The 17,938-nt window shown below is 34.1% G+C and overlaps 1 protein-coding gene and 1 long non-coding RNA gene across 5 annotated transcripts; one reads left to right on the forward strand and one right to left on the reverse strand.

Annotated features, from left to right (window-relative positions):
* Window positions 1-131: 131 nt before the first annotated feature.
* On the reverse strand, window positions 132-5,642 carry LOC130797778 (uncharacterized). 4 transcript variants are annotated; one of them, XR_009038947.1, is made up of 4 exons: window positions 5,156-5,642; window positions 1,709-4,152; window positions 588-1,624; window positions 132-508 (listed from the first exon to the last, which is right to left on the reverse strand). It is a non-coding gene; the product is annotated as an uncharacterized LOC130797778 (long non-coding RNA). The 4 variants fall into 4 exon arrangements; XR_009038946.1 differs by having other exon boundaries at window positions 588-1,296; window positions 1,368-4,152; XR_009038945.1 differs by having other exon boundaries at window positions 588-1,024; window positions 1,102-4,152.
* A 1,607-nt stretch (window positions 5,643-7,249) lies between these two features.
* LOC130797777 (AIG2-like protein D) lies at window positions 7,250-17,071 on the forward strand. The gene is made up of 5 exons (XM_057660523.1): window positions 7,250-7,594; window positions 12,446-12,518; window positions 13,120-13,212; window positions 14,462-14,545; window positions 16,253-17,071. The coding sequence occupies exons 1-5, from the start codon at window positions 7,455-7,457 to the stop codon at window positions 16,394-16,396; spliced, it is 534 nt and encodes a 177-aa protein (XP_057516506.1). The 5' UTR covers window positions 7,250-7,454; the 3' UTR covers window positions 16,397-17,071.
* Window positions 17,072-17,938: the final 867 nt, after the last annotated feature.

Below are 17,938 nucleotides of genomic sequence, written 5' to 3' on the forward strand. Positions count from 1 at the left end.
CATACATATATATATATATACATATATATATATACATATATATATATATACATATATATATATATACATATATATATATATATATATACATATATATATATATATATATATATATATATATATATAGTCAATCCAAATACACAAAAACCTAACGCTAACGCTCATCACCCTCATCTACCCTATCCAACTGAGTTGGTCTTCTACGCCTCCTACGGTAGTAAGAGACATTTATGTGTCACTCTGGCAGAGAAGGGGACTGGTACTGTGATGGCTGGGATGGTCCAGCCTGCGAGGTCCCCGCAACGTCAACGGGGTATGAAAGGTCTATTTCCTCCAAATGATAGTCAAAAGCAAGAGATGAGACGTGCGCATCGGTGGTAGCCGGTGATGACTCTGTAGCAACTTCCGGTATGAAGTGCTGGAACTGCGTGCCGCCGAGCATGCCTTGCGCAATCTCCCTCACCGGCTCCTCGTGGCTATACCGCATCACGATTGCCGCACCTTGTGCCTGCAATTAATATTTAGTTAATGTAATATTATATTATGTAATCGGCAATTTAAGCATTTAAATGAAAATGAAGACTTACAAATTGGGTCATCGTAGGCGCAGCAGGAACATAATGTGACGCTATGATGATGCCACGTGGTCTCATCCATCGGCAGTGATGGAGAGGAACCACGGTATGTAGTCAGGTGTAGTAGGTGCGCCATGAACATTGATCGGTGCACCTTGGGCCAACAGCTCAAGTCTATGATCCCAACGAGCGATGTGGCGCCAGTTGATCTCCGTCCAGTTCGCCGTACCCTGATTCTTGCGTGAAATCAGGTGCAACTCGGGTTCATTGTCGCAAGGCGGTGGAATGCTCTGTATCAACCCATATTGACACAGTACGCGCTCCGCTAGATGTACTTCGACAATGTCAAAGCATATGAGTGGCACAGAAGCCCTTCATGCACCTGACTGAATCCCCGAGTGCTTGGGCACAACTACTTAGGCTTCGGCAGGGTACGGGTCCCACAAAAACTATAATATATGTTATGAAAATGTAAATGATGTGTTAATTAAATTGCAATTATGTTAATGAGTACTGAAATATGTACTTGGTTGGGTCGCAGCAGGTCTAACTGATATCGGTAGAATCCTAGACAGGTCTCGGTGTGTTTGCGCGTTCGGCGTGCGAAATTCCACCGTGATGCATGTGCAACATCTGGTGGAGGTTGTTGTGGAGGAGCAACTTCACCACGACCAACGCTTCTGTAAAGTTACCCGACAAGAATATGCTCCCACGCCCACAACTAATGATTGCTAATATAATTAGTATGTAATTCACCAAATGTGGATTAGAATTAAATGTTATTTTTATTACCTGTAATATGACTAATAATCCTACAATCTCTTTGACGTTCTTGTGGGCAACACTACATAGCCTCTTGTACAAGTATCCTAGGGCTGTAATAATGGCACAATCAACTCTACCAGTGTTGTGATAATAGCACGGTCAACTCTACCGTACGCAACGAGGTCAAAGTCATACAACCTCGTGCACTCAAGGTACGGGATGATCCTCTCATCGATCACCCACGGAATGAAATGCCTAGTCCCTAACGTGTTTGTATCAGACACCTATGAAAATAGACATTTAAATAAGTTACTTGTATGTTATCATTAATAAAATGAAAATCATTAGTTACTAAGCGACTTCTTAACTTGTTTTGCAGAAAATTGCCTCTCGTTTTACAGTCCTGATTGCCTTTAAGCAATTCAGTATCTTAACTTGTGGACTTTGCTCAACAATTCTAGCAAACAACTTCTTCAGCTGAACATTACCCATAGCACGATTAAAGTTGCTAAGCAAGTGACATAAGCAAAACCTATGATTGCCACTCCGATTTTTCCATAGTTGCTAAAATACCCGCGTGTATATCAGAAATAATGCCTAAACCCATTCTATGTGTGACATGCTTACAAATACAAGCCATGAACCATGACCATGCACCTATACACTCCTTCTCTACCAAGACAAACGCTAATGGAAAGATTCCCTTATCACCATCTTGGGCAATGGCAGTCAATAAGGTATGACGATACTTACCATACAAATGTGTGTCATCAATGGTGATAAGAGGTTTACAATGATTGAAGCCTTCAATGCAAGGTTTAAAGGGCCAAAAGACACGTTGGAAGGTCTTAATATTAGGTCACACATATACACACTTGTCATTATTTTCCTTAAAAAACCACTCAACTACTAAGCCCGAGTTGGAATGTTGCAAAGCTTTTAAAAAGCGTGGAAGGATTGAGTAAGAACCTTCCCAAGTTCCATATATGGACAACAAGGCTTGTTGCTTAGCACACCACGCTCGCTTATAATTCACTTCTACATCAAAACGATCTTTAATCATCTGCCGTACGACAGATACCTTAATGGATGGGACTTTAGAAACACAATTTCTAATGACATTGTTAATGACACAAGATGTCAAGTGAATGTGTCCAACCGAGACAGTATCACTACCCAAAACACAAGACCCATGCTTACCCTTATACGTAACAATATGCCATGAAGATAAATATGAATTGAGCGTAGCCCTAAGTCTCAACGAACAACCCCTTACACATCAAGGTAAGGACAGTTTGGTTTGAGGTCTTCGTTCTATACTCCACATTTTTACGAATATGATACACTCTAATAGCTTCCAACAACGCTTCCTTACTATCAAACATCATACCCTTATTGAAAGAGTATATACTCGAAAAAAAAAAATAAAAGTTTACCTTTGTGCAAGTTAGAGTATCCCATACTAAATTTGAAGTGCTAAATTGAAAGAGGAATGTAAGAATTGACAGATTGAAGCTAGTCTAGTAGTGGTTTTGTAAGGGGAATTCCGAGTAGTTTAAGATAGGGTTTTGAAATTGGGGAAAATGGGAACGAAGGGAGCTGCTGCTGCGTTTTTGTGGTGCATTCTGTCCGCAGTTAGTAACTGCAAACAAGGTCAAACAAAAGTCAACACTTTTTCGCAGTTATTAACTGCGAACAGCCCCAAACCATAAGTTTGGAAATTACACGCTTATTTTTAAAAAATTAGTTGAAACTTATCTTATTTCGTGCATTTTTTTGATAATTTATCTTATTCATTTCAATTTTTCCATTAATTGTAGAAAGGACATAAAATCATAAATCACAATATTTCCATCCTAAATTACAGTATTCTAGAATCATAGTCCATATTACTTGTTCGGAGGCTTAGAAGCCCGAAAACAGTGTAGGAATCCCTTTGTGTAACTTAGACAACGAACCTAGAGCCATTGTGTCATGTTCTTGGATGTTTTTATGTTTAGGTTTAATTGAGAGTTTTATGGTTGTAAGTTCGCGGTCATTGCAAGATATTACGAACATGAAAACTACGACTCTATTTCAAGATAGCTTATTTCTTGCTATTAAAATGGAGAAAATGAAAGTAACCTCCCACTAAACTTAGTCATTTCTCTTGCTTGAATGTTTGCCAATGAACTGCCTATCTTCCGCATATCTCCAAATTTAGTTGTTTGCTTGCTACTTCTTATTTTTGCTTGATGCAACCAATCAGATGAACTTAACATGACCTAAGAGTTCACCCCATCTAATTTTTGAGCGTTTTAAATTTACTTTGAGCATATACCTTTCGCTCCTCAACGTGATATAATAGTGATAAAGTTGGAACTAATTTTTATATATACTATATATGTTCTCGTGAGTTTGTCATCATTTCTATTTTAATTACACCCTTTTACTTTTTAATAATTCTATTTTGAACAATATTCTTATTATAACAACCCAGTTTACCGTTGACTTGGTACGATAGGTTATCACGGAGTTTACTTATCCAAAAAACTCAAATTTCAAACCATAACTCGTAGGAAGGGTCACGAGGTCCAAAACATAACTGTAACATTTAATCTTAAATCCAAAAATCTAAACCAAGGTCCCAAAATAATCATAAATTAACCATAGGAACCCAAATAGTTAACATAACCATCTACGACGTAATTACAAAAACCCAATACAGACTCTACAACCTCTATACATACTCAAATACAACATGTCTTTCAAGAATACTCTAATCACCTCTGTTATCCCCATTATTCCCGATTGGTACCGATCTGTAAACAATCTAAAAAATGAAAACAATAGGGAGTCAAATGAAACTGAATGAGCAAAAGCAATCCAAAACAAAACAACATGAAATCAAAATATAAGATTTTTAAAAGCAACATCAGTTTTCTAAATCTTTGTGCGCACAGGGAGTTTAGTTTGAGAGGTGCCCCATAACTCTAAGGCTATGTCGCTCTCAAGTGAAGCTAGTCAATATCTGAATGACAATTCGCCTCAAAAACAGAGAGTAGGAGACAATATCCTACCACTCCATCAATAACCAGCTCGTAAGCTCGATCAATTTACCCATATATAACAATATCAACTTAGACAGTCACAACAATATTTAGCTCAACAATTTTCAATTTCAAAAAAGCTATAATAAAATTATTTTCAAAAAATATAGTCTGACGAGATCCTTGACTGCTACAACTCACTTCAACATACACACTCGATTACCAATCATGAATGTCACTAGGTTGATAAAGTTAGCCATCAACTGATGATGCCTCCTGATTTCTTAAAATGAATTACAAATTAACAAACTAAGATGAAACCCAATGGCGTCTTCCCACCAAAGTCCAACCTCAAATCTAAACTAACCCCACATATAATTATTCAAGTGAAAGTTGAGGATGATGATGAATAAAAGTGTCAAAGATGGTGATGCAACGAAAGGCTCAACAACATTCAAATTACCATTTTGTTTTGAATTTGGAATGTGGATAACATAGGTTTTGACTATATAACACTTAGCAGATGCATCAATTTACTCAAGAATCAGATTTTTGATGGCGATGATGAATTCAAATGCTAGTGATAATTGATGATGACAGAGATGATTAAAATATGGTGATGAATGACGAACGATCCAGGTAATGACAATTGATAGCTATGAAAATGATGCTCAAAGGTGGTGAGATTTTTAATTGAAATAACAAATCATGGAATAAGGGAGATATAGATCAAACAAAAGATTAAGAATATCACAAAAGAAAGATTATGTGTTAAGGATTTTGTACCTCCAACAACCCAAAAGAACTGGCGGCCAAAGCAATGAAATGAATAGGAAACCATGAGCTTTGGTGCTTCACCTTAACTCGGAATAATTTGGGTCACGAGCAGCAGAATTTGAAGAGGAGAGTGAGGGCTGTAGAACCGAAACCCAGAGGAGAAGAGAACAAGGTGGCCGTGATGTGTTTGTTCCCGGAAAAGGACAAGGAATCGAAGGTTGTGGCTGCTGCCCCTTCCTCGGCGGGTTCAAGGGAACGATGAGGGTTTGTTCAAGAAATCAGACATACTAAAGAAGAGCCATGTTTGTTATTCCTTCGAATACTCAAGAAAGGATCGAAACTTAAGACCAACAATGGGGAATAGGCTGTTGGTTATTTAAAGGAATGGGGAGGATGGTCGTTGGGTTTAAAAGAGACATCAGGAAAGCAAGGAAGGAGGAAAGAAAATGAGGTTTGTTTGAGAAGACGGTGAATAGTTGTATTTTAAGGGCACAAATCTGATTTTGTCAATTATATTAAAAAAATTTTTGGGATGATGAAAAAAAACTAAAATAAAATTATACTCCTAGTTGGGAAAAGAAAAAAAATACTCCCTCCGTTCTTTTTTGATCTTCCATATTACTATAACGGGTAGTTTCAAAATTTCTCCACTTTAGAATACTTTTTATTTTTAAAAAGTTTTTATCCCACTTTTACCCCTTAAAACCCCTTTTTTTTAATGTACCCCTTTTCTTTTATTTATGATTATTTTCTCTCTCATACTTTCAATACAATTATTACTTCACACTACTATTTAATTAAAATAATACCCACTACAACCTTCCAATACAATCATTACCCAAAGTGAAAGATCAAAAAAATACGGAGGGAGTACTACACAACTAAAGGAGGTATATATTTTAGAGGCTCAAATCTCAATTATTTATTTCGTTATCTTAGCTTTTAATTATCTATTTCACTTAAAATATTTATTTTAAATCATAATCACAATTTTATTTTAATATTTATTTAAAATTTTCAATTCTAAAAAAAAAAATCTCAAATGTTACACTTATCACTTACTTTAATTCGTATCTATATATCTTTTCTTAATTTCTCTTACAATCGTATTAACAATTTAATTGTACTCATTATCTTCATAATCTTTGTGCAATTGTGGGGATGGTTACAAGGGTAAAGAGGGAGTATAGTAGTATAACAATATAAATAAAATCTTGTGTAAGACGGTCTTTTGTTAAACGATATCTATACATAAGCTAAAGAACTCAACTAATACAATAATCAATATATAGATTTCTTATTTTGAGGTCGTATTATTAAGAGACTTTCTCTCACACGATAGCTCAAATAATATACTTTCTTCGTTTTACTATACTTACTACATTTGACTTTTTACGCAATTAAATGTGTAATTTTAATCATTTATATATTGAATTATACTATCTAAAAATTTCTAAAAACTCTCTCTTCGGTCTCCAACCGATTACTTTGCATCTTTCATCACTATTACGTATTTACGTGGGCCTCACTTGAGGACTTCCTAATATTCTAATATTCAAATTTAAAAAATTATAAAAAATGCAATTAAGTATGTGAAAAAAAGATGATTTAAATAAGATTTCACTTGATTATATTTTTTTTATATATTATCCGCAATATATAAAATAAACTTAAACAATAAATAATAATATCAAAAATCGTTACTCCCTCCGTTCTTTTTTTATCTTCCACAAAACTATAACGGGTAGTTTCAAAAGTTCTTTCATTTTAGAATACTTTCTATTTTTAGAAAGTTTTTATCTCACTTTTACCCCTTAAAACTCCTCATTTTCTTTTAATGTACCCTTTTTCTTTTATTTATAATTATTTTCTCTCTTATACTTCTAATGCAATCATTACTTCACACTACTATTTAATTAAAATAATACTCACTACAACCTCATACTTTCAATACAATCATTACTTCACACTACTATTTAATTAAAATAATATCCACTACAATCCAAAAATTTAATCTTCTTAATATGTGTTAAAAACCCAAAATGGAATATCAAAAAAGAACTGAGGAAGTATGTAGTAAGTATTTCAAAATAGATTGAAGACTTCGTAATATTGTAATTCTAATTTCCAACAACTCTCGTCTCCAGTCTCGATCCGATTACTTTGCATCTTTCATCCTATTACGTGGCTAGTGGAATCTTTGAATCACTTGGCTACTTTTTAATTCAAAACTAAAACGAGGATTAACGCAATTCCCTTGTTGTAAACAAACTCCATTGTAGACACCTTAAACCTTACTCACACAGAAATGGCGATGAGTGCTGGTGCCGCTGGGTTTTCACAAGGAAACCATAACGTATTCGTTTATGGCAGTCTTTTATCTGATGAAGTCGTTCATGTTTTACTCAATCGAGTTCCTGCTTCGTCTCCTGCTATCCTTCCTCACTAGTTCGTTTCTCCTCTCTCTACCCCTTTATTCTATTATTCCATTTTTTTTATTTCTTAAATTGCTTTTATTCTTTTTTTTGTGCAATCATTTGTTTCTCGTTTTAATTTTGATGATCTCAACATCAAATTGATGTATTTGCTATATCTGTTTCTCTGATCAGATGAATGTTTCTTAATTGTGAACAACCCACTTCGGGTTTTCTGGGGATTCTAGCATTTTTTAAGTAGTTGTTATACACGTTTTGTTTTGTTTTGTTTTGTTTTGTTTTGTTTTTCTATCTAATGTTTGATTTAGAATAACTATTTGGCAGAATTGAGTATTACAATAATGTTTATTACAATTGTGTTACAAGGTGATAATCTACACTATTTGTAATTTCTTTGTTGATGGCCTTGGACTCTTCTAATCACCAAAGAAACAATGAAGATGTGATTGTGACAATGAATTCTAGTCACTCGGAAACTTATATTTGTAGAAGGCGTTAATGAACTTTTCTATTGTGATACTTCTCTAGATTGATGATGAAATTCACAATGAGATACAATCTACACAATAATTTTTTAGCACAAAGGAGATTGCTATAGTAATGACAAGTATTGTAATGGATAATAACTTTGATGATATTGAAAGCTAATTAGAGGAGTTCTTAAGAAGAAATCAGAAAAGATTAGAGAATGGGATGGAATCTTCCTAGCATACTCTCTCTATTTATAGACAGGAGTATCAACCGATGCCTTACTATGAAACCATGGATTGATTCACCAAAGGCTCATTAATGAATCAATATGTTGTCTCATCACAATTAACTTCTAATCAGAAGTTAATCATCCATTAGCGATTTTTGGAATCAACCAACACTGTCTAATAAACTTAACAAAACCAGCAGCAGGTGACGAGTCGCCAGAAAAGCCAACTCGGCTTTGGGTTCCGTCCCAAAATTTCACTTTAGAATTAAGTGACGACTCGTCGCCTATGGAAGCGATGAGTCGGCGTTTTCTTCCCTCTCCATTCCGCGATTTTACTTTTAAGGCATATTTTTGGACTTGCTATTTATAGCATATTTGTCCCACTACTATTTTAAGTAGTATATATAATCTAGCTCTATATACTCTAAATGTTTAACAATCCTCCCCTATTTAGAGTATAATCGGACCTACTTGTTTTACAAATTAAGTAAATAATCCAAGTTTCATGCATCAACGCTAATGTCCCTACAGATTGAATTAATGCCTAGTATAAAACACTTCACAAGCAATCAAACTAGTATGATGTCCCTACGGATTGAATCAACTAGCCCATCCAACCACTGGAAGGTTAAATACACATAAAACCAATTACACATAGTCATTTACCTGGACACATTATATAGGGCCGTGTCATCTATTCATAAGTTTATCATAGTTGGTATGCCAATCTTTACTACTTGAATTGCACAAAACTTCAAACTTACATAGGTAGGTTCTCATTACGTAAAACATATCCCTGTGACTGGATATCAGCAAGAGCTCTTCAACCCTTGATCTTGAGAATCTTATTAGACGACTACCTTGTCATCACGATCCAAGCAACTATGCGTCATTCATCCTTGTTGCTTTCAAAGTTTAAAAGGATTTTTACCACAAGACACAATGCTACTTGTGTGTGAATTGGACTTTCCTTTTAACTTTACTGACATGCGATTTCAATTGACGCATGTTCAATTGAATTCTTACCCATGGTCTTTGTAAAAAAATCGGCCAAAATGAACTTAGTGCTCACATAGTCTAGAGTTATGACCCCATGCGTGATAAGATCTTGCACTAGACTATGCTTAAGACAATATGATGAGACTTATCATTGTACACTTGACTATAAGCTTTACTCAAAGCCGTTGTGCAATCCGTATGGCAATGTGATATTGGCTTTGGCAACAAATCGCACCTCCCCCCATAAACTATCAAGCATAGCATCCAACAGCATTGCAAATCAACTTAAGTAGTAGTGCTCCTTCATAGATTTCAGCATATGCAGACTTCAGCAGCATCACCAAGTGGCAATCATCAGCAGCAACAGCAAGTGGCTTTACATTAAGACATTAGTATTCTGCTTTCAAGGGACATGTGTCACTATTATTGAACACGTTTTGTCTTAGTTTATTAGAATAGCCGAATAAAGTCTTAGAGTTTGTTAGTTGTTGTAATCGTTTTCTGTTAGAGGTGTAACAACTTGTGTTTCATCTCTATATATATGTGTTGTAAACAATTCTAACATGTATGAAATAATAAGAAAAGCTTTACCTTGGTCTGTTGCCTTTTGTTTCCGTCTTTAATCAAAAAATTAACATAGTATCCACCATGAAGCTCAATCAAGATTCATCAGCCATTTTGTGATTTCCTTTTCTGAAATTAAGACCAAGAAACATAGAACAACTGTAATTCTTACCCTTCTGTGCTTTCTTTCTTTCTTTCTATATCCTTCAAGATTTATCTACATTATTGAAAATTACACAGAAGAAAAGCATGGTCAATCAAAATCACAATTCACAAAATACAGCCACCACATAGACCTAACCTCCAATCCAGCATCTATTTATTTTTTTCACCCAGCAGACAGCAACCAAGAACTTGTGAACGTCGTTTTTTCAGGGTGAGGCTTTGCTAATTGGAAGAGGGTCATGATAATAGCCTTACCCGGGAAGAATAAACTAGGCTTTGTAGATGGTACTTTAGCAAGACCAACTAAATTCAGCAGCCAAGGCATGGGATAGAGTGGATAATATGGTCATGGGGTGGATCATTGATGTTCTAGAAAACTCTATAGCCAATAGCATCCTTTCATACAAAACATCAAAGGACATATGGGATGAACTTGGAAAAAGGTATGGACAAAGTTCCAATGCACAAATGTTATCTTTGCCAGAACAGTTAAATGCACTAACCCAAACACTAGACATGAGTGTTTCAGAGTTTAATTACAAAAATCAAGATCCTTTAGGATGCGTTTGATGGGTTGAATCCTATGCCTACTTGCACTTGTGCAGCAACATCGACATGTACATGTGATGTTTTATAAAATGCAACAAAATTGTAAAGTTATAGATTTCTTGATGAAGCTTGACAAGAAATTCAAGCAGGTTAGGAGCAACATGCTCATGATGCCTGACTTGCCCACTACTGCTGCACAGACCTACAGGATCCCTCCATTGAAGTAGATGCGAAGCTGGAAGAAATAGGCGAAGAGAGGTGCTAATTATTTAGGTTTTATGTTTTCCTTCCCTTGCTTTTGATACCGTGACAGAATTGAGGCAATGTTGTGTTTTTCTCATTGATTCACGCACATTATATACAAAAGTATTAATCTAAAATAAGGAAACTGTTCATACAATTGGAAATTATACTTTGTTGGACATTTAGAGTATATAAGACCTATATAATGTATACTACATACTAAGTATAGTAGTGGGAAAATATGCAATAAATAGCAAGTCCAAAAATATGCCTTGAAAAGGAAATTGCAAAATACAGTTAGCAAGAAGCGATGACTCGTCGCCCCCATAAGCGACGAGTAATCGCTTGATTTCTGTTGTGCAAATTTGGGACATAACCCAAAGCTGAGTTGGCTTTTCTGGCTACGACTTGCCGCCTGCTGCTGTTTAGTTTTTTTGCAGTTTTGTTCGTCTATTTGGTTAGTGTTGCTTGACTTCAATCATCACTAATGGGTTATTAACTTCTATTTAGAGGTTAATTCTGAATGAAACATTTAGCATGTTTCATTATTAGCTTTGGTGTATCAAGATCTTGGTTCATAGGCTTTATTTGATGAAATACACTTGTTTCGTAAGGAGGCATTGGTTGGTATTCCTCCTATAAATAAAGGGAGTATGCAAGGGACATTTTATCCCATAATCTCAAATCAAAATTTTGAATTCTCTTTGAACATTTCTCTTGTTCTTACTTCTTCTATACATGAGATTATAATTGAGAGAGTAATTAACTTTTATTATAATCAAAGTTCATAATTTATTACAACACTTGTCTTTATGCTTGCAATATTCTTTGTGTTAGAATATTGTTGTGTAGGTTGTATCTCATTGTGAAATTTATTATCATCCCAAGTACCCTTGTGGGAGAAATATCAGAATAGGAAAGTGCACTCACGCCTCCTAAAAATATCAAGTTTCCGAATGACTTGAACTCGTTGTCGCAAACAAATCTTCATTGTGTTCTTTTGGTGATTAGAAGAGCTCCAAGGCCAACTTCAAGGAACTACAAGTAGTGTAGAATTCATTCTTGTAACACATTTGTAATACATATTATTTGCAATATACTTTGACCATACGTTTTATGGTCTAACACTAATTTATGTTTAAAAATGCCTTGTTACTAAAGATTTATATTTTTTCGTTTGGGATTATAATTAACTTATTTAAATGACTCACTATATGGGTGTATCTGTTATTTACCTAAAGCTACAAATATGTTTGCTAACAAGGGTATGGAACAACCCTTTTGTTATAACTAACGATGATAGTTTGCATACATGCATTGGCGGATTTTTGTATAGGCTCAAAGGAGCTCAGCCCTCTAAAAATTTTGGATCATTATACAAACCATAATGTTATATTATTGTTACACCAAAAAAGACTTGACTTAATTGTTAAGAATATAACTTTTGAAATAGAGGTCGTAGGTTTGTATCTTTGCCCCTTTTTTTTCGTATAACATTGGCCCTCTAACTTACTGGCGAAGATCTGCCATACATCGATTCTCAAACTCAATTGGCAGCTCCTTGATGACATTGGGTAATGAATGTCTTTATTGATGCATATTTTGTTCTAGACTTATGAGAAAAAATGTGTCTTCTTTGTGTAGCCAAAGATTTAGCATTAAAGGTTGTGTTTACCCTGCAATTCTGCCTTTTGAGAACAGCAAAGTGCTCGGGCGGGTAAGCTTAAATCATGTTTTTTTATCTTTTAGAAATGTTGCTTGATTGTAGTTTTTTTTTTATTTTTTTTAATTTTTTTATAACAAATGCTTATATATAGAAGACTTTGGCTCTTGTTTGGAACTTGGTAATACTCGAAATGGTATTCCTCTATTTTTTTTGGTTTCATACGTACTACTTTTGGATTACCATTTACCTGGACATAAATCTGCTAATTGTTGACAAAAAGACGCTTTTTGTTTGTAAGAAAGAAACAATTTTGAATCTTTTAAGGTTTTTGATTTCACATTCATATTGGTTAGCTACAAAAATGTGTATCGAGTATGTGAAATCAATAAATTACATGGTGTTGTGATTGTGCCATCACGACGTAATTGAAGAACTTGATGAATAAGAGTCCATTTTGAAAATAAGGATTGGGGATTATTTTGTTGGTTTAGACAAACCCACTTTTAGAAACATCTATTATTGAATTATATGTGCCCATAGTAAATTTAGCTCATCGTTTTCTATCCAAGATTTCAGAAATTAAATGTTATTATGCTTGCAAATTTGTCTGATATGCTAGTACATTTTTCCTCAGTTGATTGTTTTCTTACAGGTTTTGACAGGAGTCACTAATCTTGAGTTGGATATACTGGATGATTTTGAAGATGATGAGTATGTGAGAGATTCAGTAGAAGTCACTCTTGTGGTAAATTCCACGATTCATTTTCTAATGTATTTGTAAGCTTTAAAATGCTTCTTCGAGTGGGTCAAAACTAACATGAGTCACATATAATATACATTTCTCCAATGCGTTCATGAAGAGAAACTTACCTGCAAGCCTAAACTTGTTTTTATTTAACAATATCAATCCTCAGTTTCATATTGGACTAGAGATCAAAAATATATTACCACATACCTTTCAACTTGTTTATCCTAATTAAATGCTTTTCACTTTCCAAAAAGACTTATTTTCCAAAAATAAATTACTCTCATCGTTCCTTAATGAAGTTTCCACAAGGAACGTTCATGAGAATCAAGAAAAATATAATCTTTTAGGTATTTGATTTATTATATTATTGAATAATAAATTTGATGGAGAAAAAGTGTCGACCATAAACATTAAAAAAAATATTAAAAGAAAATTAGTGAAAAAAATATAAGACCACAACTAATAAAATAATGTTTTTATAAAGATAGTGGAAAACATGTAGGGACCATAAGGAATATAAAAATTTTAAAATGAAGTTAGCAGAAGATATGTGGGAACCATAATCATTCTTAAAATATTAAAATGAGGATGAATAAGGTTATTTTTGTCCAAAATTTGTGATATAAATAGAAATATTCTTTATGGGAACAACAAATGGAACACCCCAAAATAACAAATGGGAACTTCTTTAAGGAATGGTGGGAGTATTTTACGGTATATGCAAGATATTAATACCCTATTTAAGTGCTAGAAATTTTTCGTAAGTAGGGTATTAATACCCTATTTAACTTAAGTACATGAATTTTTTTTTTCTATTTTATTTTGTATTTTAACATGATATAAATTTTAAAGGGCCCTAAATTACTAGTTTTCCTAGGGCCCCAAAATATTTAGGACCGGGCGTGCTCCAAACCCCCAATTTATATAATGTTTTGGCTAAGTTGACGAGTTTTGACCTACTTGATAAAAGTCTTCGTGTACTTCTTCCGTCCTTTTTTTATTTGCAACATTTCTCCCAAATAGTTTTCACAATTTTGTAAGAAATGTTGTTAGCAAGCAAAGACAAGATTCTTATATGAAGAACTGAGTTTGTATTGATATGCCCTGTGTGTGACAAGATAGTTCAACATTTGTGTTGATAATCCCTATGTGTGATAAAACAGTCTCACGTGTGAGTTGTGACTCCATGGATTTGTTTGCTTGTCCTTAGTTTTTGAGACATGATAAGATGAATGCTTGTTTGTAGGATGACTCGGAGAAAATGCAGGCATATACTTATGTGTGGGATAATAAGGATGATCCATACTTGTGTGGAGATTGGGATTTTGAGGTACCATTACCCTTTTTTTCATTTGAGATTTCTGTTTAAATGATCTATATTGTAGACTTGTTGTGTTTCTGCATATTTAATTACCTATCCCCACATTTTTTTTTTTCTTCCTGTCATTTTTGCCTTTATGTTTTTCTTTTCAAGGGAAATGGTGTTGAGGCTTGGTTGTAACTTGTATCCTTACCTGTTAGTGAGATTTAAACGTTGTTGTAAGATTCTGGAGGCCATTGCTGAACTGTATTGTATGATTTGATCTACTCCAGAGTTATGCTTTTAGGGTCTAGGAATTTGTGTCTATTTTGATAGAATAGCACACTGCAAAATATCATCCACCTAATCGTATTGCGACTGTATTATAAAGGTTTTTAAGCTCATTGCAATTGAAATATTGGCCAAGACAACGCAAGACCATCTGCATTGACCACCAAAGCAGTTGCACATCCATTACCGCGTCCATAGCTGAAACCATATTTTCTTTACTAGCGTCTCTGGGGAACTTGTGTAGATTGATTTACACATGTTGCAGAATGTGGTATATTTCTTGCTGGAGAGTAGGTCTCCAAACATGAAAAGATTTGGGCAACTATGATGCTTTATTCCCCTCACTTTACGCGACTATTTCTTTTTTTACCGTTTCTTTTATTTTAAGATGCAAAACTTCCGTTGAGATCAGCAAAGTTACTTCACCAATTTCTCTAATTGTCCATTAATTCATGGGCAGCAATCGTTTTCCTGTCAATATGAGTAGAGGTCTAATTATATTGTACTGTGTTTTGGGTAAGAGTGCTATAAACATATTCTTATGTATGCCTAGATACAATAAAACTGTGGTCTACCTTGTTCTTTGATATATGCTTCTTTTGTCATATTATAAGTATAACAGCTTATGCCTTTTCCTCCGATTTGAGAATCGATATCTGTAAAATGATCAAAAATGATCTTCCGATCCCTTTTAGTGCGCTGCCTTTAACCAATGAAGCTCTTACATTATATGGTCATAAGTTCCAATATAAAGAACCGGAGAAAGTTGTTGGACATCGACTTTGAATCTTATAACATCCACTGGTTAGATTAGACATAAAAATTTGATATAGTTTTGCAGATATAAATGGAAACACAATTGGGAATGTGTGCTTAATAATCAATGATGCTATGCTATTAGAGTTTGTTTGGGTTTCGTTGGTTGAATTAATCCAATAGGATTCGACTTAAGTTTTGATGCTTATTATGAAATAGTTTCTCGGAAAAGAATGGCGTTTCTACCCTAATTGATTACTCCCACACGCAAACTTGACGAGGGTACACATGTGAGGGGGTGATGGGATATTTTATCCCACATCGATGAATTAAAGATTGTGTGCACACTTTATAAGTCATTGGAGCCCTTCCTCCCATTACCTTATGGTGTTGGGATTGTATCCCCTTAGCTTATAGAATGTGTACACCTTGTATTTTCCTGATCATATGCTGATATTGACAATCAGCCCAGCTAAATTTAACACAAATTGGTAAGGTTCCTTTATCCTTCTGTCTGCGTGAGGAATATTAACAAATTGTAAGTGAATATTTTCAGTATGCAAACTCATTGAAATTTGAAGAAAACATCAATCAAGAAAGCTAAAAAGTTGTTGCTTTTGTTTGTTTATTCACAAAGATGTCTTCTTAACTGATGTACTCCTGTTTTTTGTTCCCTTTGGACATTCCTAGAAATGGAGAGCTGCTCATATGAATGACTTTATTGAGATGACTAAAGAATACGTGGAAGAACTCGAGCAACCTGAATCCAAGTCAAGGGTGGAGACGTATAATTCCTTTTACCGATCCAGCGACGACAAGTCAACCAGTGCCTGATCTGTCTTCTATTCAAGTGTGCTCTGTTATTTCTTCTCAATCTCGTTCACTCTGTACAGTATTCTTTTGGCTGATTTACTGAGACCAACCAACGCCCAAGGGGCGGGGAACTTTCACCTTGAATCATCACACCAATTATTGATGAAAAATTCTCATTTGATGTGAACTTGTTTGATATATAATGCTTTGAATTGAGGGGTATGAATTTCAATTATACTTGTGTGTATTAACCCCAATTTGTTCAAAAGGCCGTTTCATCGTGAGATGATTTCAATAGGATCAGCTCAAACTATTTAAAAAAACTACTTTCTGTACAAGTATGAATTGAAATTTCATTGCTTTTTTATTAATTTTTTTTTAATAGGCTACTTGTATGGGCCCATCTCATAGTAAGACGGTCTCATATAAGACTTGTTGATTATTTCAAATATACTTGTGTGTATTAACCGAATTTGTTCAATGATATTCTGTATCGTCGGTTAGCTGGCTTATACGTTTTGCATCAACCCAAATTTATATGACAGTCGGCTACAAGTTATCAGGGTGGTGGATGATAGGACGGTATAGCAGACTCACCAGCCCACACCACAGTTCTTTGTTGTTGGTCGCCGTACAAGTTGTCGTACACCAAAATAAGGACGAAAAATTGAAATAATTAAGGCTTTTTTTAATAAAAAACTAAAGGTGAAATTTTATATGCTGACTCTGAGTTTTTGGTTGTTTCACAAATATTTTTAAATCTGTGTGGTGATTTTGAACTTTTCATTTTTCTATGTAATAAACAAAATGTTAAGTTTTTGGTTACATTAAGTATTTATTTTGAAATATGTGCTCAATTAGGATGATTACAATGTTTGCTTTTTTGTCTAAAAAAGTTTGAATGACTCAAAATAAGTTGATTACTTTATTTATAATAGTTTATTTTATTTAAATAAATTCTAAATGATCATTAAAAATTTGTATAAGTATAATTTTAAGGCTAGATTAGATTAAAAATTTTAGTAAGAAGTATTATTAGCTAAAGTAAGTATTTTATTAAAATATTTAGTATTTATATACTTTTTTCAAACGAAATAGTATTTTTTTTTTCTTGGGTCATTCTTTAAAAATTTTATTTATACGTATCTCCATACTAAGCTCTATGCATTGCATAGACATTAAAACTAATATGCTAATTATTTGTATTGATTGGGAGACATTAAAACTAATATGCTAATTATTTGTATTGATTGGGTTACTCAATCCATGTACAGGGAACATTTCACGGTGAAACTATCTCATACATGAATGTAGAGCTGTTCATTTGGATCATTGGGTAAATTTCGGATTAAGTATTTCGGGTCGGTTCAAAATGAGTCTTGTGTCCAAATTGGTTTTTACATAATTTTAATTTAATTTTAAATTCAAGTCAAGTCGGAATCGATTACAAGGTCAGATAATATATTAAATCATCGGGTTTGTTTTGAACACTACGAATTTGTGATCTAAATTTGAAGTTCTTTATTACACATTCATTCATTGTATATGGCATGCGTGCACCAA

The sequence above is a fragment of the Amaranthus tricolor genome, chromosome 13, assembly GCF_026212465.1.
Source record: "Amaranthus tricolor cultivar Red isolate AtriRed21 chromosome 13, ASM2621246v1, whole genome shotgun sequence".
NCBI classification, from domain to species: Eukaryota; Viridiplantae; Streptophyta; class Magnoliopsida; order Caryophyllales; family Amaranthaceae; genus Amaranthus; species Amaranthus tricolor.